The sequence below is a fragment of the Haliotis rubra genome, unplaced genomic scaffold (genome assembly GCF_003918875.1).
Source record: "Haliotis rubra isolate DU_JTF1 unplaced genomic scaffold, ASM391887v1 Scf1, whole genome shotgun sequence".
Lineage (NCBI taxonomy): Eukaryota > Metazoa > Mollusca > Gastropoda > Lepetellida > Haliotidae > Haliotis > Haliotis rubra.
In genome coordinates this window covers 7,847,285-7,873,913 of record NW_025764891.1, presented here as the reverse complement: position 1 = coordinate 7,873,913, position 26,629 = coordinate 7,847,285, and the positions used below count along the sequence as shown (strand labels likewise).

At 39.5% G+C, this 26,629-nt stretch overlaps 1 protein-coding gene across 3 annotated transcripts in view; it reads left to right on the top strand.

Moving 5' to 3' along the window:
* Nucleotides 1-827: 827 nt before the first annotated feature.
* Nucleotides 828-26,629, top strand: part of LOC124279626 — a 37,007-nt gene continuing 11,205 nt past the window's right edge. For 2 of the 3 annotated variants that reach the window (XM_046715501.1, XM_046715646.1), the window contains exons 1-7: nt 828-877; nt 11,820-11,887; nt 17,309-17,396; nt 18,398-19,268; nt 19,642-22,895; nt 24,036-24,562; nt 25,858-25,962. In XM_046715501.1, coding sequence (XP_046571457.1) covers nt 19,853-22,895; nt 24,036-24,562; nt 25,858-25,962 — 3,675 coding nt within the window. In that variant the 5' untranslated portion in view covers nt 828-877; nt 11,820-11,887; nt 17,309-17,396; nt 18,398-19,268; nt 19,642-19,852. The remainder of the gene's footprint in view (nt 878-11,819; nt 11,888-17,308; nt 17,397-18,397; nt 19,269-19,641; nt 22,896-24,035; nt 24,563-25,857; nt 25,963-26,629) is intronic. The other variant, XM_046715573.1, reaches the window with a different exon arrangement.

The following is a 26,629-nucleotide window of genomic DNA, read 5'->3' as shown; positions in this document are numbered from 1 at the left end:
CCTTGCAGAGGCAGCCAAACATGAAAAATTATCATCCGAATCAAGTTAGACAAAAACATTTTATTCATGTTTTTTTTATTTAACGAGAAACTATGACACACTGTTAATTTCTGCTAAGATCATATGGTCGATAAAAAGAGCAGCGTATAGCACAAGCGCAGAGAATGAGAAACTATACGCGAATACGTCGTATTATAATCTCTTAAATAAATAATTAAATTACATATTTTCGTTTTGCAGTAACAACACGGGTGAGCGGGTCGACGATCGGATGTGTCGACACTCGCCCCGATACACTAACTTCGCTGGTTTCACTGTTATAAGATACGCCCGCTGTGCTTATTACGGAACCCTAAACGAGCCCCTCTACGCTCTTTTGGATTATTGTGTCAGCTGTAACCGATTGCGATCGAGAGGTGTTGTATTTTGATAATTAAGCACATGTACTATTAGTATCGTGTGAGAATATGAACGTAAAATGCGCAGTAATACACATTTTGAACGCCAAAACTGCCAGGGCCTCTCACATGTTAGTGCGCTTACTAGCGGCAGCGGTATTGTGAATATCTAGGTCATATATAGTAGCCACAACAAATCGACCACAACGCAGTGCACGGTGTCAAACCCTTAACGATTGTCTACCTAATTTGTTGTGCACAGTCTTAGCTATAAAGACTGCTCATTTAATATGTCCTATGTTGCATATTCTTCACAAACAAGCATGTTTGGTTATGGCATCGCGAAACATTCCTAAACGACTGTCACAATCCTTACCAGCTAGCTGATCATGTGACTATACACGTGGCCTTACAACGAGAGATATTACCCAGTGTTCTTAGAGGCAACACATTTTTATTTGGCAATATGGCGGAATATTGTAAGTTAACCTTTTGGGAACACATTTTCTAGCTTACATAAAATTATATACAATCAGATTTCACTGATATATCGTAGAATGTGTCTACTCGCCATATGCGAGGTATCTGAAATAGTCGTGGTGTTGTTTATAAGGACAGGCGCTGATAGCGGGGCGAGTGTTACTCGGCTTCAGAAATGCATGTTCGTGAGATACTCGCAGCGCGTTTGGTATTGCTGTAATGCGCATATCTTGAATGAGATGAACTCGTGTTTCATAACATGTCGCACCAACTTTCATGAACACCTATGGCATATTCTCAAATAGACAGATGTACTTGTAGGCACCACGAACTGCACTTAACTGCATGTAAACACGTTGCTATCGTCGTGTGTGTTGAATGTTGATCCCATTCCCGCGTAAAAGGCGTTATCAGGAAAGTACTTCCTTCTTTGAATACATCAAACTGTATGGATTCAAGGAATGGTGGCATATATATACCTAATCCTTTGATGATCTAAACGTATAACGGTTCAGTGCATCGAAAAATCTGAAACGCCAGACACAGGGAAGGTCGTTTTATGAAGGATATTCGTACAGGCCTGACGACTCGAGAGGAGGGGTGCGTCCGCATGCAGACGACAAGCTCACAATGCGTCAGGACGACCCTTCGGTATTTGAAGTAACTTGTATGTTTTGACGAATGTTATTCTATTTTGATGATTACCTACACCCATTGCATCTTCGAATGCGTAGTTGCAAAGAAACAAATCGTGATTACCACTGTAATTTAGGTCTATATCAAAACGGACATGGTGGATGCTAATTTCCTTCTAGTGCTGGCATATTGTCATTTGTGTCATAGTCAAGGCTAGCAGATTTCTTAAGGTGGAGACAGTTTTGCTGCCCAATGTTTATTCTTTATTAAGCCATTGTTATTATACAAGTGACACTAAGGTACTTACGGTCCAGTTATTAGGAAGCTCTTCTTGCTTATGACATATTCATCTTCACAGGATGGACCCATTATCCCTGATGTGCTTCTCTATGTTATTATGATTTCACCCATCATGTAAACTATTACAGTGTGTGGGATAAATATTGGTATAACAACATATTGTAAGAGTGAGTGAGTAAATTTCTTTTTCTATGTGGCCAGGTGTATTTGATGTTTTACAAGGTTGCTTAGGTTGACTTTGTTTGGATTGTAGTGGCACTACTGATATATATAAAGGGGCGGTGGTGTAGCCTAGCGGTTAAAGCGTTCGCTCGTCACACCGAAGACCGGGTTTGATTCCCCACATGGGTACAATATGTGAAGCCCATTTCTGGTGTCCCTTGTCCTGATATTACTGGAATATTGCTAAAATTGGCATAAAACAAATCTCACTCACTCACTAGTGTATGGGGTGCTAACAGTGTGAGCGATACAATAATATATACAGGTATTTTAAATAGGCATTCTTTCTCAACGGTTTCAAGTCTAAACATGCTAAATGTAAGTGAGACATGCTGTATCATTTCTAATGGTGTATTATATTGAAGGTTACAATATACAGCATTTGTCACTTGTCCACAGCCTGAATCTAATAAAATTCTCTTTGGTCTAGTAAGTTCAGCTACTAATCGTCCTGTGATAATACTAAATTCACTTTATACAACACTTATAATACACTAGCAGACTCAAAGGTTATTATTAGCAATATTTAGTAAAATAAAGAAAACATTTGTAAGAAAAGACTGCCATGATTGTGATTTTGACTGACTTTTGAACTTGACTCTTGGACTTGGGATCATGCATGTCATTGTATCGAATTGTGTAGGTCGATGCTCATGCTGTCAGTCACTGGATTGTCTGGCCTGTCTGGATTATTAATGACTATTAAACTGATAACCAAATACAAAGAAATGTTAATGATCTTCTAACATTTAATTCTGTCATCCTTTTGAAGATTTAGTGAAACTATAATAAGACTTAGCTGTTAAATAGTTTTTCAGTAAATTGCAGTACATCACAATTGTTATGTTTGACCAACATCAATGTTTCTTATTTGTTTAAAATTTAAACACGTAAATATTTAACATGTGATGAAATATCTTTAGATTTACTGATCAAGTAAGTGGCTCTTTTACAGGGATTGACGTGCTCACTAGTTTGTCATTTCCTTCCAAAATCTAGTTATAGTACATTAACCACTAGTACAAAGTAAGCTGTGAATTAGTTGCATATCAACCATTACAGAATATACTGCTTCTCTAATGAATGGGGATGGTGGGTTAGCCTAGAGGTTAAAGCGTTCACTCGCCACACCGAAGATCTGGGTTTCATTCCCCCCATGGGTACACAGTGTTAAGCCCATTTCTGGTGTTTCCTGCCATGATATTGCTGGAATATGACTAGAAGCAGCGTAAAACCAAACTCACTCAATCACTCACTCACACTAGAGAATGGCATGTGCTGATTTTCAGTGATCCATCCATAGAATTTTCATGGCTATATCTGCCAGTTGAAATATGCTAATTGATACTGGTTGTTTTCTGTCGTTGACATTGCATATTGAGGTTGTTAGTTATTTAATGCTACACTCAGCAATATTCCAGCAATGATGGTGTCTGTAAGTAATATTTGAGTCTGGACCAGGCAATCCAGTGATTGACATCGTGAGCTTCAGTCTGCACAAGCGAGATACAATGGCAAGGCAGCCAAGTCAGTGAGTACTCAAACATTTAAGGATTCTAGAAATTGTGTGCATAACATTTAGATTCAGCTTGTAACATGGCAAGTGCTGATGTTGAATTTCACATGTTTGCGGCTTACCTTTTTTTTTGCATACATCAGTATCATGATTATGAAAATTGACTTGTGGTTACATTGTATTGAAACCTCAAAGGTGTAATTTTGCAAATATTCCCCATAACTTTATGCAACCTCTCAGCACTGAATATAAAAACTCCACTAAGATAACTGAATTTATTAATAACATATTACTGATAGCATGTCCTCTTTGTCCTGTAACAACACGCCTCAACCCTTGAAGTTCCAGTTAGAGTTCATCTTCTGTATGTGTTGCTTGTCACAATATGCAACTAACAGATTTAGGTGGTCAGGCTTGCAGACTATATTAATAGGGGTAACTATTGAGGGCGAAACAACTATTGCCATAGCAATAGTCTGTTGCAACATACTATTGCGACTAAATATTTTAATACTATTGCGATAGATTGTTTCTCCTTGAATTGTCTCATTTGAAGTCTTTTCCCAAATGAATGGATAGTTTATATGAAATAAAAACAAGCTGAAGTAATTTCAGCGTCTTTAAATAACTGACAAGAAACTTGAAACCCAGTTCAAGTAAACAGTTCACAGGTAAAGGGTGGATAACTCTAAATCAAGGTGAACGAATCTGGTACTTCCTGTATTTTGCGCTGCGCAAAAATAGTTTGATACATAGTTACACTTACAGCCCTATATACTAATGAACATCATCGTATCCCACCTGCATAGATCTATGCTCATGATATTATTCTCTGAAGTGTCTGCACCAGACTGTTTTTTCCATATATTTGAATGCAAACAAAAAAATTAAGGTCTTTTCAAAATTGCTGCCAACACAGCCCAACTAACGGGTAGATGACAACCTTCATGCCAATCTCTTCAACGATGGTCATACAACTTTCATATTGGAGGATATTTAGGACACATTTGTTCCCAAATATTTAAGGTCATAATTTTGAAATTATCTAAATGGCTGCTAATGGGTGTTTAGATGTCTCCTACTTTCTTGTTTGTTTTTATTTTTGAGATGTCGGGGAGTGTTCATGATCACAAGAAAGAAAAGCTCAAACAAGTACTTCAGATTGCAATTGATAAAGACCTTGGTTTGATCCCATAGGGTTCATAAGATAAGAAATGTAATATACCTTCTGTACAATATCTGCTGTCATGTGGAGCTGTTTATCATGTATTATTAATGCAGTGGGGTAGCCTAGTGGTTAAAGTGTTCGCTTGTCGCGCCGAAGACCCGGGTTCGAATCACCACATGGGTACAATGTGGGAAGCCCATTTTGGTGGACCCCAACCATGATATTGCTTGAATATTGCTAAAAGCAGCGTAAACCCACACTCACTCACCCACCATCATGTATTATATCATGAGCTGTTGTACCTCAGGTATTCTATATATTCCACTCACCCATTTTATCAGATTCTGCTTTTCAATTTATGCTTTCTGTGCAGCCATGGTCACATGTCTGGTCATTTCATTCTGCATAAGCATAGATAGAGATGTAGACAAAATCTACTCCTCACTGTACCAAGTAAGCACATGACCTTTCTGGTTCCTGCTAATGGGACCCGTGAAGATCCGGGGTAGAATAGGTCTTCAGCAACCCATGCTTGCCGCAGAAGGCGACTATGCTTATCGTAAGAGGCGATTAACGGGATCAGGTGGTCAGGCTCGCTGACTCAGTGATCATCAATAATCTGTTGGTTACAACAAGGTTACTATATTGTGATCAATTCCCATACCATTCCCATCACTGCAACATCCAAAGCACAAGCTCTAGCAGCAAATGGGTACCAGGTGGGATAAGATGGCGATACAAACCCTACCACCTTTCAATCATCTTGGCTTATGTACTTGGCAGGGGATCCGTGAAGATCCGGGTTAGAATTGATCTTCAGTAACCCATGCTTGTCGTAAGAGGCGACTAATGGGATCGGGTGGTCAGGCTTGCTGACTTGGTTGACACTTGTCATCGTATCCCAATTGCGTAGATCAATGCTTATGCTATTGATCACTAGATTGTCTGGTCCAGACTTGATTATTTAGATCGCCACCATATAGCTGGAATATTACTGAGTGCAGTGTAAAACAAAACTCACTCACTCACTCACCAGTGTAATATCATTTTAACCTGTCTTTTGTGATGTCTTGAATGCACTGGTGGAGGTGGAGGCAATTAATTGTGGAGTTTATAGTCTGCTAGTTATACCAGGGGTTGGTCAGGTAGTTTAGTGGTTGCAGTGTTCACTCATCACACCAAAGACCTGTGTTTGATTCCTAACAATCAGGTACACTGGGTACAATGTTTGGAGCCCATTTCTGGTGTAGGTTGCCGTTATATTTCTGGAATATTGCTAAAAGTACCGTAAAATCTCACTATCTCACTCACTCACTCACTCACTCAAGTCTGATTGTGAGTTTGACTCCGAAATTTGCCACCATGTAGACACCATATCCATGTTGTTGGATTTCACCTACTTGGTGAAGGTGCTATATCACTTCTAGCTTTATAATAACCTCACCTGGCATGTGATAAAAGTGAAATCCTGTTCAAGGAAGTGATACACCAAGGTTACTCTCACTCACTCACTCACTCGCTAGCTCGCATGCTTACACTTAGCGCATTATGCAGGTATCATTAAACTTGGTATTTACCCTTTAAATAGATCAAGGTCAAAAGAAGTCAAAAGTCAAGGTCATTATTTTGTACAATGGCTATGTCCTTGTCAGTAACTGAGGCATAAAATAGATTTGCATATCCTACCACATCTAACGTTACAGGCCAACATCATACAGCTGTAATATTGCTGTGTGTAGTGTTTAACAGTAAACTCACACATCCATTGACAGGGCTGCTTCTGGTTTTGCTTGTAAAACATCTTTTGTTGTTACATTTCACTCACTCACTAAGTGAGCAGAAGTTTGGGGAAATTTGATTTACCTGTGGGACATGCGATTGTTTTATCCTACCTCATACTTTTAACACAGCCAAGGTTACCACAAACAAACAAATGGTCCATGGCGAGCTAAAAAAATACTGTGTTCCTGTAACCACCATTAGCTACTCGATGTTTATAGCCACACCGTCAGACAAAACTGGTTCTTATATTTAACTACAGAATCATTCTCAATAATTGTGTCATCTATTTTATTAAATATTTAAATTTGGATAACTTGGTAATAGTGTTTGAATTAATATTTAATGTTTAAGTTTTTATGAATATAGATTATGAAAGGTCAAGCTGACCTGGTTTGTTGTCAGCATGCGAGAAGAGTAAGAGAATGATTAGTCTCACATCAGGGCATTTTTCTCAGCGGCATGGAAAATTGAGATAAGAAAACATTTTATTATTTCATGTCAGAATGAAAAATCAGTCTTGGCATGAGATTGGTAACACAGCAAAAACTGAGGACAGCTTAACATCCATTGCTGATTTTACACCAGCCTTAACAAGTGGCCTCCAAGTATTGATGAATAACTTGGAAATGTTTCCAAACATTTAGAAGATAAAGCTACTCTGTTTTCAATTTTGCGGTCCTTTATCGTTGATTTAAGACCGCTAAATGTAATTTAAAAAACGAACGCGTTAGCTCAACTCGCAACTGGCCGAGATCCGTTTCATGATCGTTTTCAGTGTGTTGTGACCGAGGGGCTTACTTGTGTGCCAAACTTCATCATTCTCACACACATTCTTACGAGGCTGCTGAAAGAGGGCTTCATTTTCTGGATTTAACTTGGACATGTACTTTCGAAAGGATGCAACAGGACAGAGGGGAGTTCCTGTCGCATATATGCGTGGCTTTGTGTACTCAGAATCGCCGACGCCCCCAGGATGATTTTTCGTGGATTCGCTATGTGTCATGGATATGAATTCACAGCCAACATCGTCTGTTTCGACAACAAAGGAATGAACAGACAACTCCCTCTGATTCTCACAGCCCCTTCGTCCAAACCCTAGGGTCAAATCAAACCACACTTTGTTTTGAAGGTCTACAGGGTTTTCCAAATTTTGTTGGTTTCTAATTTTAGCTAAATCACCATCTGAAATGGCATTGTGATGTGCTGGATTATCAAGACCTAACTGCTTTATTATATATTAGGATATAGTATTAGGCTCCGTACGTACGTACGTACACGTACGTACATTACCATACGAATTGGAATATCTTAAGAACTGTTCTCTAGATTCTTTCATATTTGGTACCTAGGTTCATCACAGTATAAGAAAGGTCCAAGTCAGGTTTGTTGACCTTGACCTTCATTTCACGTTTTACCTGCATGTTAAGCTGTCTCAAGAATCGTTCACGGGAATTTCCTCATATTCAATACCAAGCTTTATCTAGGGAAGGCGCAGGGCCCAGTCGATTTTGTTGACCTTCACATAATTTTCAAGGTCATGGTGACACTGAAGATTTCAGCATGTAAATCTGCATGTTAAGCTATCTCAAGAACCGTTCACTGGATTGTCTTCATATTTGAAACCAAGCTTTATCTAGGGAAGGTGCAGGGCCCAGTCAATTTTGGTGACCTTCACTTAATTTTCAAGGTCACAGCGACACTTTGAAGATTTCAGCATGTTAACCTGAATTGTCAGCAAGATATTTCAAGAACGGTTCACTGGATTTTCTTCAGACTTTCAAGACTTAGATGCTTGATTGGCATTTTAGAATAAAAAGAAGATGTAACCCAGAAAAAATCTCTATGTTTCAAGACTTCCCTTAAATGTTTTTCAATAAGCAATTTCTTTAGTACTATTTTTGCATATTTCATACACTATGACATTCATGTCAAGGTCAAAGTCAGTTTTGAAAATATGTGTGTGTTTGAACACCTAAAGAGCAAGATATCAAGAGAGGTTGACTGGTCATGTTTTTGTTGACATTTAACTTAAACTTTCATTACTTTATGAGTTTCATTTGATAATTTGCGGCGGGGATTATGTCACCTTAGTGACAATGCTTGGTTTTTTTAACATTGCTGCAAAAACGGCGTTGGCCGAGTGAAATTCTTTGTCTTGAAGAATGTTAATGTTCATGTTAAATGGTGGCTGTCTAAGGTGTCAGTGCTCGGATCCCCACATACGATGACTTGGCATAATAATTCCCGTCGGAAGTTCGGACTTCAGCATAGAATCGCTTCAGCAGAGCGTTCATTTCATCAACTGGAAGTGTCTCAAACTCGGGAGAGAGTTCGTGAAATTGTAGCCACTCTGGAAATATATTTTAATATAAAAATATTATTTTATGTGAGCTTCAATGTTTTAATATTTTGTTAAAAGGTAAGTAACAACTTTATTTAACATGTTCAAGATGATTTACATCACCCTCGTTTATCATAGGATATGTTAGGCCAAATCTTGATAATTTTGTTGATTTAAAAGATTGTCTTTGCTCTTACGTTTCAAGATTTTTACTCCCCACGCAGTTGTTTGAAGGGTGGTTTCGCTCCTCGAATCCAAAACAATATGTTCCAGATCATTGTCGGTCACTGTTTTGAACGCTTGGTAGCAGGTTCATTTTTGATATCTAAAACAGTAAAATGGTAAATTTGAGTGAAATATTTACTTATGAATAAATTAAACTGCCGTTGAATTTCGTAATAATTGATTATTTATGCTAGGAAACATTTCGTACAATACAAGAGATAAATTGAGGAATATTTTCAGTCCATTTTCTTTCTTTCCTTTTTATACGAATAGACATACACCTAGCGTTCGAATTGACGCCTGCTGACTTTTCAATTTAAGAAATGTGAAACGAATATCTCTACCTGTAGAATTTTCCAGCTTCAAAGTTTCTTCATTTGCATTAGGCTCCTGAAATTCTTTGTCGAACCATTCGCTTTTCAGTTCAAAAACATCAAAGAAGTCTCCGATGTCAGACATGTTTGTTTACAAACAATAGGGTCAACGGGTTCGATGTATTCATATGCGGTGAATCGGTCACTTTAATTAGCGGTCCTTAAACTGTCATTTAAGTACGATTTCGATGAGGTCTCAGCCAATCAGAATCGAGTATCACACATTGTCGAGCTAGAATTACTGTTCAGTGCACCAAAATATTTGTTGAAAATGAGTTTTAGTTAAGTCATTACTTAAAAACATGAACACAAATTCTAATTTTAGAGTAATGCTATAAATAAAAAACTAGGCACAAGGAGTGTTTGTTATTCAGTTGAGTATACTTTGCAGTTTAAATATTGTGAAATGAGTTCTGATATTTTCACTGTTTTTAAATGACTTTCTTAAAGGAAATCCAGTTGAAATGAAATGAGAATATAAGGATGATTTTTGTCTGGTAATTAGAATTGTAAGTGGTTATTTATCATGCGAGAAGGAATAATCAATGGTGACAAAATATTTGTCATGTTGGTTTTATGTAACATAATTCTAAGCTGTAACTTTGCTGTTGATGGAAACAAGGAAATAAGTAACTCTCTGTGTGTGTACTAGATATGGTATTATTAACCTTCCTGGATTAAGATTCTGGAAGAAAAACACGCTCGCTCATTCACTAACTGACTTTATAGGGGCGTGGATCTCCTATTCATCTAACCCGTGAAGATCCGGGTTAGAATTGGCCTTCAGTAACCCATGCTTGTCGTAAGAGGCGACTTACAGGATTCGGTGGTCAGGCTCGCTGAGTTGGTTGACACATGTCATCGTATTGCGTAGATCTATGCTCATGTTGATCACTGGATTGTCTGGTCCAGACTCTATTATTTACAGATTGCTGTCGTTTAGCTGGAATATTGCTGAATGTGTCATTACGCAACCAACCAACCAACCAATCCAGTTGCTGCTCTCATGGATAGTGTTTCTTGACTTGTCAGCACGGTAACATGCTAGTCACTGTCACACAAGTGTTCAACATCTAACACTCGCATCACTTCCGTCTTTTGTCCTGAAATAAGCAGACATGTCATGATATCATATAAATACTCTTGAGAGTGACATCAAACCCGAACTCACTCACTCACTCACTCACTCACTTATTTACAGCACACTGGTTTCATAGTCTTGGCATTCATGGTGGGGTAGCCTTGTGGTTAAAGCGTTCGCTCATCACGCCGAAGACCTGGGTTCGATTCCCCACATGGGTACAATGTGTGAAGCCCATTTCTGGTGTCCCCCGCCGTGATATTGCTGGAATATAGCTAAAAGCGGCGTAAAACTAAACTCACTCACTCACTCACAGTCTTGGCTGATCACCCCTAACAGACTGTGCTAAATGTATCAGGCCTATATGTTACATATAAGGTCCTCATGTTTCAAGCCACATGATGTCTCTTGCCATGATTTTGCTGCAATATTGCCAGAAGTGATTTGCTCACTCACTCACTCGCTCTTTGTTTACCACACTCGATGTAGGTCCCAGCACACAACTGGAGAACACAACAGCCAACTAATTTCGTTTGGTGGTCACAGCTTAGTGTGTGTCATATCTTTGCGTATTCAGACAACAACTGATTGATCTTACTCGTATTTCATGACTTACAGTATGCAGTGATGGAGATACAATGTAATGGTTGGCTAGCCTATAGTTAAAGGATTTGGTGTCACACCGAAGACCCGGGTTCGAATCCCCACATGGGTACAATGTGTGAAGCCCATTTCTGGTGTCCCCCGCGTTTTTCACCGTGATGTTGCTGGAATATTGCTAAAAGCGGCGTAAAACCAAACTCAGTCAGTCAGTCCATTAACTAAAGTAATCATTAAACCTTACAGTACAGTCTGCGACATCATTTCATCACTTTACCGGAGACCGCCACCGTGGTGTAGTGGCTAGAGCGTCCGCCCACGGAGCGGAAGGTCGCGGGTTCGATCCCCAACTTCGTCATACCAAAAGACGTTAAAATATGGCACTTGTTGGTCCCTGCCTGGCACTCTGCATTAATGGGTACAACAAGGACTGGTCGGCTCGGAGTCAGTGTAATGTGTCTGGGCTAGTACAAGCAGCCGCACATACAGCCGCACATACACATACACACGCATGCACGTGAGCGAAATATTCTCAAGGATGACGTTAAACCCAATTTCACCTCACCTCAGCTTTACAGGACCCTCGTATTTCATGCACGGACCCCTGAAATTTGTAAGTAGGGGTCCCGTTGACCCCTTAATTTGTTGGTCAAGGTAAAAACCTGGTATATGTCATTGGTCCTATTTTATTTTCAGGTTCCAAGAGCAAGGTGTGTGTCCTTGTAACATGATTAGTAACCGCAAGTCAGTCCTTGAAAAGTGATGTAAGTATGTCAATTAATTTACAGTTAAACCCATGAAGACCCGGGTTAGAAATGATCTTCAGTAAACCATGCTTGTCATAAGAGGCTACTAATGGAATCAGGTGGTCAGGCTTGCTGACTTGGTTGACACATGTCATCAAATTCCCAATTGCATAGGTCGATGCTCATGCTGTTGATCACTGGATTGTCTGGTCAAGACTCGATTATTTACAGACCGCCACCATATAGCTTGAATAGTGCTGCATAATACTGAACTCACTCACTCACTCACTTGTTTACAGTAAAACAGCAGTTCCACTTTATTCATGGTGTCCTTCATCTATCATGATCTGTATGATATTTCATATACAACTGGCCTTAGCCTGTATGTGATAGTTGATCACTGGATTGTCTGGTCCAGACTAGATTATTTACAGACCGCCGCCATATAGCTGGAATATATGCTAAGTGCGGCGTAAAACTAAACTCACTCACTCACTCACTGTATGTGATAGTGCTGCAATGATACTGCAGTGCAACATTGTACGCCTATACAAGCCCTGTAATACAATTCATTACCTTACAACCCCACTATCCAGCATTCTAAATACCTGCATGCCCGACTGCCCAGGACGGTTATTTTCAACACGGACTGCCGGATTCTCAAATTCACCTGCCCGACAGTCGGGTTTAAATTTAGACATGTATATGAAGATATTCCTAATATTTCAGGATAATAAATCATTATTAATTCACTCGTAAAAATAAATGATAAATTCCAATTGGATGATGAACTACGTCGCTTGTCAAACCTAAATTATTTGCGAGCAGGTAACTTTGGTCAGGACTGGCATATTTTACATCTGACCAGCCCTGTGGTCTGGCAGAAATTTTTGGGAGTTTTTCATACCCTGCACTATGATACATTGGATACATTAGGTGTTGATGTAAATACGTGAATGTTAACAGATTTTAAATGTCAATCGAAACTGTTCAACAACCCCCATGGAGATTTCAGTTGGCTATAAATAGCATAACATTCATAGTCCCCTTTAGCCTGTGTGTGTCTGCCTGACAATATTCTATCTTAGATCTGTGAAATTTATGAACAATTCAATATTTAGAACTAATAAGACATCCAAGAGTTTGGAAGTTCATGTCATAAGTTTTTATTCAGGTTTCTGATTCATATTTTCGATTAATTGGATTTTTGTTGTTTTAGTTAAACACACTTGAATGAAGTAAACTAGCGATTAAATTTGACGAATATTCACGAACAAACATGCGCTCAACAGCGTAAAGCTGTGCGCATTGTAAAATTTTAACTACTTTTATAGTTTAATTACAATTCCAGTGTCTTTTTTGCATGCATGCATTTCATTGCATGACAGTATTAGTCATAAGAAAAACCTGGGGAAAAACCCTTCAAACTGGTGATTTCATTAAAAATGTATATATTTCAATTAAAATCGATAATCGTTCACCACAAGTCCTCCGATAATCGATAGTAGATTTGGTTTCTGATTCCCAACACTAGTCGTATACCAACTCAACCACCACTACATTGCTCCTCTAGTATATTATAAAATCGATGAGGGGGCGGTGGGGTAGCCTAATGGTTAAAGCATTTGCTTGTCACGCTGGAGGCCCGGGTTCGATTCCCCACATGGGTACAATGTGTGAAGCCCATTTCAGGTGTCCCCTGTTGTGATATTGCTGGAATATTGCTAAAAGTGGTGTAATGTAAACATGATTTAGTTCCGAGTAGTAAATGTTCCGGTTCGGAATAAATGCCGTGAAATAGAGAATGGATGACACGAATATAAATTCCGCACATACGGCAAATATTCCATCGAACAGGAACAAATACCGTAGGCCTAACCTATTCCAGTCATTATTGAATGCAAAACATCCGGGATTTCTCAAGCCCGAAATACACGTGAATCATGTTAGATCTAGGTGAAAATCAAATCAACGAGCGGCCATTTGCCACACACAGCAAGGCGGTGCAATACATAGGCGCCTGACTCTGATGTATTTATAAGTATGACCTATATATATAACATATAAGATATGTTATATATATATGTCATACTTATAAATACATCAGAGATCGATCAGACCGATTATGGAGGCAGAGGAAAACACTGCTCTTTGTACTATGTATCGGACGAGATCAAGGATAAGTCTGCTCCTTTGAAGCTTGTGATAACTAGTGACCAGAAAATTAGCAACCATCAGAATTTTCCATATTGATCACTGTACGTTTACCAAAACTGTAGATCAAATTAAAATACAACGATATTTGAACAATTCTTCAGTATTGTCCGGATTTCGATCAGGACCCTTATCACCCGACATATGTAGATATTATACATACATCCTTGAAATAATAATTTGAAATAGATGCACAGATTTTTAAAGAAAGGTGAACCATATCTAATGGCAGTTTAGGCAATTTAGTGCTATTTTGTATAGCCATAACAAAAGATGAAACCAATTCCCACAAAAAAAGACAAATGGTGCCACTGACGACAATACTATATTGAGTCCTTTTATAAGGAACTTTCACACATGATAAATGCTGCTTGATAGCCACAAGATTTGTTCCACATGGAACAAATACCGAAGGATTGAATCCTTTCTTCCTTTCCCCACCCCAAAAAACAACAACAACAAACAAACAACAAAACAACAACAACAAACAAACCAAAAACAAACCAACAACAACAACAACAAAAAAACAACCAATTTTTTAAGACCACCCCAACAAACAAAACCCTCTTTTAGACACTTTAGGATGTGTGTGAAAGTTCCTATTTACCCGGAATAAATTCTGTTTGTGCGGAACGAAATAATTGTTCCGCATGCACTATTACAGGAACAAATACTGGAATGAAAAGTTCCAATGGAACTTCTACTATGGGGGAACCAAATCATTTTTACAGTAAAACCATACTCACTCACTCACTATAAAGTCTATGTCTCATTTGTGTTATATAAGAGATAACCAAGGACATTCTTGCAAGTATAACCAAAACTTTGCCAAAGTCTGTAAATATTACCATGAATATCACTCTCACTCACTCACTCACTCACTCACTCACTCACTCACTCACATGGTTACACTCAAAGTATCATGAAGGTAACATTAAACTTTGTATATAACCTTTAAATGGATAAAGGTCAAAAGAAGTCAAAGGTCAAGGTCATTATTTTGTTCAATGGCTATATCGTTGGCAGTTACTGAGGCATAGAATAGATTTGCATATCCTACCACATCTAACGTTACAGGCCAACGTCTAGTCTGTCTCACAGTCCCTGAACCACATTAATTTCCCTACTGCCAAGCCCTCTCTGCAGTGCTAAAGCCCTAAATAAAGCAAGTCTAGATTTCCTCAGGTTCTGAATCTCTGGTCTCCCTAGGGCTCCATTTCAATATAAATGGGCTTGTTTGTTACTATCAAAATTATATATATTCAGAGACTAAGCCTTAGTCTAGCCAACGTCATACAGCTGTAATATTGCTACGTGTAGTGTTTAACAGCAAACCCTCATGTCCATTGACAGGGCTGCTTCTGGTTTTGTTAGTAAAACATTTTTTGTTGAAACATAGTTTGTAGTTACTATGGGTTTATTCCTAATCACTGGATTTAGGTAAATATGTTTTCTGAACCTACTTTTGATATGTTCTGGTCAAGATCTGTCAAGGTCACCATTGAGGTCATTGCAACTTAAATTATATATCATTGTCTGTTTGAAAGGAAACATATTGTGATCCTCAGCCCCCGTTCCACAAAGTGATCATAACACTCCAATTAACGTAACTCCCATGCTTCAGTGCACACATGCAATAATCGTAGTGCTGTAATTGCACTGGGATACGGGTCCGTCACACTCAGGTTACTCTAAACAAGTTGTGCTTATTCAAAGTTCAATGTCACTTATTACAAAGCAAAGTTAGTGTACAAAATTTGTAAATGTGTTTGTTTACGATGTACGATTCCCCACGTAGATATAATATGTGATGCCCATTTCTGGTGTCCCCTGCCGTGATATTGCTAGAATATTGCTAAAAGCGGTGTAAAACTAAACTCACTCACTCACTCTTGTATGTGAGGACGTATTATTGGAACTTTCCTTGTCCTCAGCACTGGTTTAGAGCTAGTGGAGTAGCATAGGTTTGGAAGGCTGAATATTATTACTCACTCACTCACTCACTCATTCACTCATTGTATAGTCGCACTAAAATAGTTTTAGCCAAATATTTCAAAATGGCAACCATTCCTTCGACCTGCAGATAATAACACCTAAACACATTCATCTTCCAACTGCAACCAATTGACTAATTGAGTGGTATAATAGGGATTTCAAAAATGTTCAGACTGTGTTAATAACACTTTTTACACAAATGCTGAAACACACAGAGCATTTCAGATCTGATTACCTTCAGTAAAGTCAGTGATTGGCTGGTTGGAACAAACCAGTTATTAGTAATAAAAAATCTACCTTTAATTAAAAGTAAAGCAGGTAATGGGGCACTACAGTGGGGTAGCCTAGTGGTTAAAGTGTTCGCTCGTCACACCGAAGACCCGGGTTCGATTCCCCAGATGGGTATGGTTCAATTCCTCCCCTGCCATGATATTGCTCAAATATTGCTAAAAGCAGCTTAAAACCATATTCACTCACTTGTATTTAGGGCTGCCGCTGTCTGCACAAAGAACAGAAGTTCAATAGCTCACCCCCTGTCCACATGATAGTAACACCAATAAAGATAATTGGGGGGATACGTTGACATGAATCAACTGAGTCACCAAATCCAACAATCTGATACCACCCTTGAAGATCTGGGTTTTAATCGGTCTTCAGCAACCCATGCTTGTCATAAAAGGCAACTAACGGGATCGGGTGGTCAGGCTCGCTGACTTGGTTGACACATGTCATCATATCCCAATAGATCGATGCTCATGCTGTTGATCACTGACAGGAAATCCGGACACCTTAGTAAATGTTTGTGTAATTCAAGATTCTGCTTTCCTTACAACTTATTCCACAACTTCCATAGCTAGTATATAACCGTGAGTGGTTTTAGCAATATTCCAGCAATATCAAGGCAGGGGACACCAGAAATGGGCCACATTTCTGTACCCATGTGGGGATTCGAACCCAGGCCTTAGGCGTGACAAGCGAACATTTTTACCATGACGCTACCCCACCACCCCCTAGTATATAACAAACATGAAAAAAAAATATTCACCACTCCACAGTTTAATATATGTTAATTAAATGTACTGTCACTTATATTTTTTTCCAACAACCGGTTGCTAAAAGAAAAAAAATTAAACTAGACTCATTTAGGGGTGCAGATCACATGCAATGAAGCACAAAAGTGAAATGGTCAAATCAATATCTTGGACAGTATTATTCCCACTTCTGTTACAGATTCTTGACAATGGCAGTGTGTGGATATGTACAAAGAATGACTGCAAACCTCCTTCTTTTCCTACCAAGTTAAATCACTGTAACTGATGTAAGTATTATGTACGTCTCAGGTGCAGTGTTCATGTTCATCCAGTATTGAATAACTACCCTGCCAATTAATGTCAGGGATTGAACTGTACAAGATCCTGTTTCATGTTGTTAACATTGAAATGTATTGATTCTCCTCCTGTTCGTGTTCAGAAATGTAGAATTAATTAGAAACATTTTGCTGTTTGGTGTCATGTTGCAGAGCAGCAAGAATGGCTTTCCTTTGAGTGTTTAAGGGTATTTGTTGAAAGGAATAAATTGGAGAATAATATATATTGGTTCTGCTTTCATTAAAGTTCAAGTTTATACTGTCAATATGGTTTCAAAACCCCATGATCTTGCTGCAATGTTGCTGCAAGTGATGTATTCATTACCCATGAAGGTCAGGGTTAGAATGAACCTTCAGCAACACATGCTGGTCGTAAGAGGCGACTAACGGGATCGGGTGGCCAGGCTCACTGGCTTGGTTGACACATGCCATCGGTTCCCAATTGCGCAGATCAATGCTCATGCTGTTGATCACTGGATTGTCTGGTCCAGACTCAATTATTTACAGACCGCCGCCATATAGCTGGAATATTGCTGAAAGCGGCGTAAAACTAAACTCACTCATCACACTCACTCACTCACTCATATATAAAGGCCAGCACCTACGACCTAAGCACCTTTTTTGATCCAGCCTTAACATACAATACAAAATGAAAGTTTGGATTACAGTAAGCAACTGGTTTGCTTGCTTCATGGACTCACTAGCCAGATCCAGGTTATTTCACAGTCACTAAATAGGGCTGTGAGGTAGCTTCATGGTTAAAGCATTCACCCTGCCCTTAAGACCTAGGTTCAGTTAGAAACAATGTGTGTGACAAAGTCTTCGTGTCCCCAAGTGTGATTCCAGGAATAGTGGTCATATGCCCCAAACTTCACAAATAATGTCAATGTCAATGTTAATCTTGTCAATGGCTGGGGACGTTTTGTTTGATGTATGTCTTTTTCTTAACTCAGATTTTCCATGATATGGCTAGAACCAAAAAACAAGTTCTACAAGCAACAGCCAGAAAACAGCAGCTTCTTCTAGAAGCAGAGCAGAGAGCAGCAAGACAGGCGGAACAAGCAGGACAGAACCCTGCCCGGAAGGGAAGGCCTGTGAAACCAGAGACGTCAACTGCCTCCTCTTCTGGTACAGGGGTGACAAAGCATGTTGACCCTCAGGTTAGGCCTCCTGGGAGGCCAATAAAGACACCCAGTCCAAGAAAACTGAAACCTTTGGTGGAGCAGTTGGGCGGGAAGGAAGCTGAAGATGTGAAGGGTAACACTGATGGAAGCTTGTACAAGAAGATCATTTTGGCACCTCAGAAGAAGAACAAATTGTCTGAAGATGTACAGGCAAAGGAGGAAACAACAGACAGATCAACTGCTTTGGACAAGAAAAATAAGAAAGAAGAGTATCTGGATCCACCTGTGATGGTGAATCTGGATGCTGAAAAGGAGGACGGTTATATGCCAACACCCATTTCAGGCCCAGTGAACATGAAGAAGACCAAGTTCACTGCCAGAAAGTCTACCAATGCTTTGAAGAAAGCAGAGGCACAAGAACTTCTACAGTCTCTGACCAGGAAAGAGACAGGAGCACGGCCTAATCCTACCCTTGACATACCCAATGCTCATCTGATCCAGGTGTCTCCTGAAGCTGTTGGAAGGCCTGTTCATTTGAATCCAAACCAGAAAGCCCTACCCCTCCATAAGTTGTATGAAAGGAAATCTGGCCTGTATCCCCCAGTGTATCCTAAACTGAAAGCCAGAAAGAGTATAAGATCTCCTTCAAAAGGAAGTGCAAAAAAGTCGTTCTTGACTGCAAGAAAATCATTCCCCCCTTGTAAGTATCACCATAATGAACATTTGAGAGCATGTTTGACACGATGAAACATTATGCTATATTTAGTGATCTAGTGTACATAATTATCTGAAGTTACATCTACAATGAACACTTAAGTAAAGACTAATGTATATATATGATAGATTTAAGACATTTCAGAAAATAAGTCACATTTGTAAGGAGCAATGTTTTTTCACTGTTCAAAATTACGTGTCAAGGTCATACCTTTTATGTCAGAGAGTATAGACTTGGAATTCCTTAGATTGAAATACTGTATCCCCAAACATCCAAACCACTGAATCACCTTCCATATGTAACAGAGTTGGGCATATTGTAAACTGAATTTTAAAATGTGGCCGTTTGTCCATCGCAGGTACTCTAGCTCCGAAGAAGTTGAGCTATACCGAGACAACGATCAGCCATCTTCCTCATCAACTCCTGATGTGGAATCTGTGTCTGTGTTTCCAAGCATTCATGAAGCAGTTATCACGCTTCCAAAGTCAGAGACCTTGCCAGTAGCTCTTGTATGCATTAAGGATATATACAAAGGTCCTGATCCTGCAGAAGGTAACGAAGGACTAACAATGAAAGAAACTCCACCTCACTGTATCAGAAGGTCAAATAGTCATCAGTCAACAAAACGATCTAGTGAGAGGCCAAAAAGTCCTAGGAGGAAAAGTCCAAAAGGTGATCGCAAAGCAAAGAACATTTTTGAACAATTTCAGAATGAGATCAAGGAAAAAGGGTCCAGGTCAAAGAAATTGTCCCCAAACAAGAAGGGTCCAGGTCAGGAGGTTGCAAGCACTGCAATTTCCTCTGCAATGAAAGTGCTAAGGTCTGTTTCTGAAAAGGTTGATGGACAGAAAAGGAAATCTGAAAAGTCAGGACTATCACCAAGAAAAAAGTCTCCAAGGAGAAACTCATTAAAAGGTGATAGTCCTGATAAGCCAGATGCAGAACCAAGAAGGAAGTCTAACAGCCCTGCCAGGAGTCCAAGGACTATTAAGAAGGCTAATGATGTTCCTGACAAGAGGAGAAGTGGATCAGCATCTCCTAGAGGGGAGAGAAGGATCCGATCCCCTAGTGTTAAACTTCAGGACGATAATGTTGTATATATGCCCCTCGTAAAGAAGGGCAAGGTTTCTTCCAAAACATCACCAAATGAGTTTATGCTAACCCTTAAAGGTCAGCTTTGTGAAGAGACAAATAAAGGTAAAGATAGTGAGAGCAAATCTGGGGTGATTAGACAGTTGGACTTTGTAGAACTGTGTAAAGAGCAAATAGTGAAAAACATAGCTGAAACAGAAGACGATAGTCCAGTTATATCAGGGTCATCTCCAACTGCAGTAAATGCTCTTCCCATAACATCAAGTTCTCCCAAACCCAGTACCAGTACATTAAATGAGCCCAGTGGTAATTCTGTTACTGAGGATGTAGGTGTAAGGAGCAAAGGATTGCTGGATCTCATTACTAAAGTTGATAATCGAATAAAGACGGCCTTGTTTGTGCCTCTAGAATCAACTCAGTGTATGGAAGAGGAGGAATGTTCAGATGTGTCTTCTTTAAACACAAGCCACAATTCTGACACTCTGTCGCATCTTGTGGATCAGATGGAAGCAGAGACCTCCAGCTCTGTACCACAAGGAGTTGATTCTAAAATACAGTCGGACAGGAAGAGTGATGTAGAAAATGACACGGTTCCTCCGGATGTAAAATGTGGCGAATTGTATCGCAGACTTACAGGTAAAGTGGCAGATCCAATATTACTGAGTACGTCTCAAAGGCAAACTCAGTCTAGTCCAGTGAAACCTCCATCTGAGAGTGTAAAAGATGTAGTTAAGGATAATATCCTGGTTTTAGATAAAAGTGAAGGTTGTCTTCTCAAAAAACATCTTTTGTCACCTGTGAAATCGGTGATCGAGGAGGTGTGTGTCAAACATGAACCAGAAGGTGAGCAACAGTCTGTGCAATGTGATCCTGCTCCTCCTGACTCTTCAGACAAAGGTTCAAAATCTGAAGAAACTGTTGAAGGTAAAAGGATTCCACTGTGGAGAAAACTGTATCGAACTAAGGAACCTTTACCACTGGAAATTTTAGCAAAAGCTGAGAAAGACTGCAATTTAAATAAGAAATCTGCATTTGTTAGTGATGAACTAGAAAACTATTTAGAAGATGTTAAGAAATTGAACTTCAAATGTGACCAGTCTTTTGATAGAGAAGAGCATAATGCATCTCCAGAAAGTGTAGATTATAGTTTTGAGGTTAGGGATATTGAACCAGATTTTGATGAAGTTGAGGGTGTATTGTTTGTGTCATTTGCATCTAAGGATATTATGGATGCTCATATTGCTGTGGAGAAGAAGAATCATTGGGACAAGGATGCTAACCATTTGCTTGGTGTTTCACGTTTGTTGTCTTTTGAGAAAGAAAAACAGGAAGGAGACAGTCCAGAACAAGGTAAAGCTAAGACTCCCAGTTCACTGAACCTTAGAGGACAACACATGAAATGGAAGAAATATAAGAGGATGTTGAAAGAAGAGTTTGATAATCTGCAGTTGACAAGAGAAAGAGGAGATCCTTACTCTGGTTTCCGGCATCCAGAGAAAACATCAGACATCACAAAGATCAAAGGATGGAGAAATAAATTTGTTGACATGGAAGGTGATGCTGGTAAACTTCACTGGAGAACCGAGGAAAGACTCTTGAGAAATCTGGAGCCAGATGATATCAAGGCATTGGGCATTAAGAAGAAACGGAGGAAGAACATTGTGTTCACTCATAGGAAAGGAACCTCGAAGGACATTGGGTATCCATCAGGCCGAACTAGCATCTATGGACAATCTGGCAGTCCAGAAGAGATTGGTGACAATTGGGACATGATGATGGAAGAGTATGAGGAACCATTGTATGGGGACTATGGAGAAGGTTCTGATCATACTGATGAGGAGATGAGGAGAATTAACTGGAGTTATGGACATAGTGAGGAAAGTGTTAGTGTCATTGAGATGGACTCAAGTGTTAGAGACAGACCTTTTGGGTATGCCAAGAGGACTCAGGTCAGGAATGAGTTTGCAGAATTGTTTAGCTGGGGTGAGGAGGAAATGAAGATTATGAAGAATCTTGGTGGACGGGTGAGAAACAGGAGGAAAAAGAATGACCCCAGAGATATGACCTCTCTCCTGCGAGACTCAGAGTCTCCAGAGATGGGAAAGAAATTCAGACTGAAGATGAAAGTCAAAAGGTCAGAATACATTCCTGTGGCCGTCATTACCGAACAAATGGCCATTGATGCTACTTGTGCATTAGACTTTGGAGTATACAAACCAACACAAACAGGAACAAGATGTGCAGACAATATCAATACCAAACATATGGTGCTTCAAACTGTGCAACCAAATCCCCATACTGGGATGAAGTTGCACAACAAAGGCAGCACCTTGTTCAGAGCTCAAAGAGACAAAAAGCGACCAATGTTGAAGTCAGGTGTTCCTACAGAGTATGTGAGGAGGGTGAATTCTGAAGGAGATGGAACTGCAGATGTTTCTTTGGACAATCTTGACAGTAGGGATGAGGATGGTATTGTCATTGATGGAAGCAGAGACCCGAAAATACCCTGTGATAAGCCTGGTTAGTATACACATATCCAGTAGACTTCAGTCATAAGTAGTGTTATTCATTATGAGTAGTTCTGTTATAAACTAGTTATAACATGATTTGACCAAAAGTAGGTCACTTTGACTGGTATGAATGTATGATAATAAGATACAGAAATGGATTAAGTTGGATACAATGCTTTCTTTCAGTTAAATTCCATGGGAATGTTTGTGACTTAATTTCAGTGAAATGAAAAAATCTTGGTTACTTTCAAATAACTGAGTTAAAAACTTGCAATCTTGCAGTAATTTTTTCTTCTTATTATTCATTAATATCATTCCAAGGTCAAGGTCACGCTCAAGGTCAGTAGTGTATGTATGTGAAACGGGTTCGTTTTGGACCATGTAACTGTACTTTGTGGTCAAACTGTTTTGTTGTTGTTTGTTTTTTATCCCACAAACCTCTGTAGATTGGCTGTCCTCATTCTCCCAAATATCTTTAAGGAAATATACATGTAAACAATTTCAGAGGCTGATGGCATCTTTCACCAATGGAGGAAAAGACCTAAACCCTTCGATTAGAAACTGAAGCAGTTTTCATTTGCATATATGTACACATAATAATGAAAGGCACCAGCAGTATACAAACTATTTCTCTATAAAGTAAAATGCATGTCTTGTATTTTTCTTGCACTCTACTGTGTCCTTAAATAGATCACCAAGAAATCACATTTAATTATTCTAAATCTTTTAAATATGTGTACCAATTCTCCAATAATGGTGTCTTGCCTGTTCAGGCACATGAAAAGATCTTTGATAATATCTTAACATGTTGATAAAATAAAATTTTATGTTCTTGATTTACATTACCAATGCTGCCATAAACTCGAAAGATTTCCAATCATACTATGAGAACATCTCCTGTTCAGAGTTCTTGATTAACATGAACTTGGTAAATTTCAGGAAGGGTTTTTTCGTATTTCTTTGTACATCGATGGGCAGGTGGCAGCTTTGGGGTAGATCGTTTTTGTGGACAGGCGGAAATATAATGTGTGAAAATGAAAAATGCACCCATGAATATTTTTTATGAATATTTCATGATATGATGATAATTGATGACTTGGTACCTTCACATCCTCAGTACCATTATTTTAATTCGTGTTGTATATCGCAGGCTGCAGGTATGGTTGTATCTGTCACCTGTGCAATGACAATCAGGAGGACCTGGAACCGAGGTCCCAGGAGTCCCACACCTGTAACAAGGAGTACTGCCGCCTCGGATGTATATGTGACAGCCTTGTTTCCAACCAAGAAGCAAACATCCCCTTCCACTGTGGCAAGCCAGAATGCATGATAGAATGTGTGTGCTCCAGAACGGAGAGAAGGTCACCCAATGGCGCTGCCTCTTCAGGTGTTCCTGATGATGGCGCTAACAGCTCTGATGAGATTCCTCCACTTATCCAAGACTCTGATGTTTCTGCTGAAGGTGCTAAGTTTGACAACCAGAAAGCCAAGGAGGACAAACCTGCTGTGTCCAAGACATGGTCGCGGCACCCAAAAGGTGATAAATATTCCAATCTGCCGAAGAGGGAATCGCGACATCGGATGTCAAAGAACCTTGATGCAATAACCCGCAAGGCATTGATGGTGTATGAGACAAGTGAAGTGTATTGTGAACAGAGTGGTAGATCCAGAAAGAAGGTATGTTCAGCTCGTTCTCGTAGATAGTTCTATGGTGGCTGGATGAAGTGTAGTGCCGGCAATCACCTGAGGCTTTGATCGTGGTGGGGACCGTCGGTGTAGTTGGTGGCTGAAGGTGGATGGTGTCATCACTTCCTGGTCAGTCCTGAAGTTCGTGCAGGTCAAAGCAGATATTCTCATTGCCAATGGTTCTGCAGCTTTTTGAAGAATTGGTAATGCCATAGCTACTGAGAATCTTAATACCTGCTCTCTAAATTGTAACCATGGTAACATTATCATCAATTAATGATGTTAGTCCAGCCATCATGTAGATGTAGTATGTGTTTGTGTTGTATTGTAGAGCAACGTACATGTATCAAGTTCGGGATCTATCTTATCTAGCACCAACTCTGTTCCATATATCATGGTATATGACAGTGTTTTTATTGCGCGATTTAAATTATCACATTAAAGGAACTGACATGCAGCTGTCCATGATGAATGTGTTTGTTTGGGGCATTTTGTTGTCGTCACTCTCGACAATTATCCAGTGATGACGGCGGTCTGTAAATAATCGGGTTTGGACCAAGCAGTCAAGTGATTGACATCATGAAATTTGGATACGATGACAGGTATTAACCAAATCAGCAGGCCTGACCACCCAATCCCATTTAGTTACCTCTTGAAACAAGCATAAGTTGCTGAAGATCGATTCAGATTCATGTTGTCCTTATACAGTTACCCCAGAAGATCCAGGGTTAGAATTGGTCTTCAGCAACCCATGCTTGTCTTAACAGGCAACTAACGGGATCGGGTGGTCAGACTCACTGACTTTGTTGACACATGTCATTGTATCCCAATTTCATAGATCGTTGTTCATGCTGTTGATAACTGGATTGTCTAGTCCAGACTCGATTATTTACAGAAGGCCGCCATACAGCTAGAATATTACTGATTGTGACGTTAAACAACAAAGCAACCAACCTTGTACAGACAGAATTACCACAGTCAACTTTTTGCACTTGGTCTATAAAGCATACAATAAAGCTGGAATAAATTCTTGTATGGCAGGTGATCTAAGGGGCATAAAGGTAGGACAGTAGTTAAAGTGGTCACTCAAATGAATTTCTTAGTTTGATTCCCAAAGATTTGTACAGTATATAAAGCCTAATCATGGTGTCTTGGACTGTGATATTATTGAAATGGTGCTAACAACCGACAATATGTAACATTGTAATCAATTCAATTCTCAAACCATTGTTTGTTTTTTAAAATTTCCTGTTAAGCAATTTCTCATTTTCTTAATTATTTTTCAGCACACTGAAGAAATTTCCCCTGGATCTCGAGCTGCTGTGTCCAAATTGACCTCTCCTACCAGTAAGGCCAAGGGACCAGTACTACCTAAGGTTATGAAAAGGAAGGTATGCATGCTTTAACGCAGAATAATATGAATGAAATTTACTTTAAACTGTTTTCTCTCCTTGTTTGAGGACCGCCTCTGTGGTGTAGTGGTTAGAGCGTCTGCCCGGAGAGCGGAAGGTCGTGGGTTCGATCCCCGACCGCGTCATACCAAAAGACGTTAAAATATGGTACTTGTTGGTCCCTGCCGAGCGGCCCTCGGCATTAATGGGTACAACAAGGACTGGTCGGCTCGGAGTCAGTATAATGTGTCTGAGTGGGGTATTCATGCTTCACTGCAGTATGGTATCTCAGTGGGCTAGCACTATAAAACCAGCTTAAGTCTGGGCTAGTACAAGCAGCCACACATACACACACATGCACGTCGTCATATGAGCGAAATATTCTCAAGCACGACGTTAAACCCAATTTCACCTCACCTCACCTTGTTTGAGTGTTGTTCATCACCTTAATGGTTTTGGAAATGTAACAAATGTTAACTGTCGCTTCGGACAGTATTTCATTTATGTCACGGAATGTGAGCTTAATGTGGGAGAAGAGCCCAAGGTGGATGGAGGTCTTGGACAGTTGCCAATTTGATAAAACCAATGAACACAGGTATCGTGACAGATTTGAGAACATTTTCGAGTAACGGAATTAGTGGATATTTAAATAGTGAAAAATCTGAAT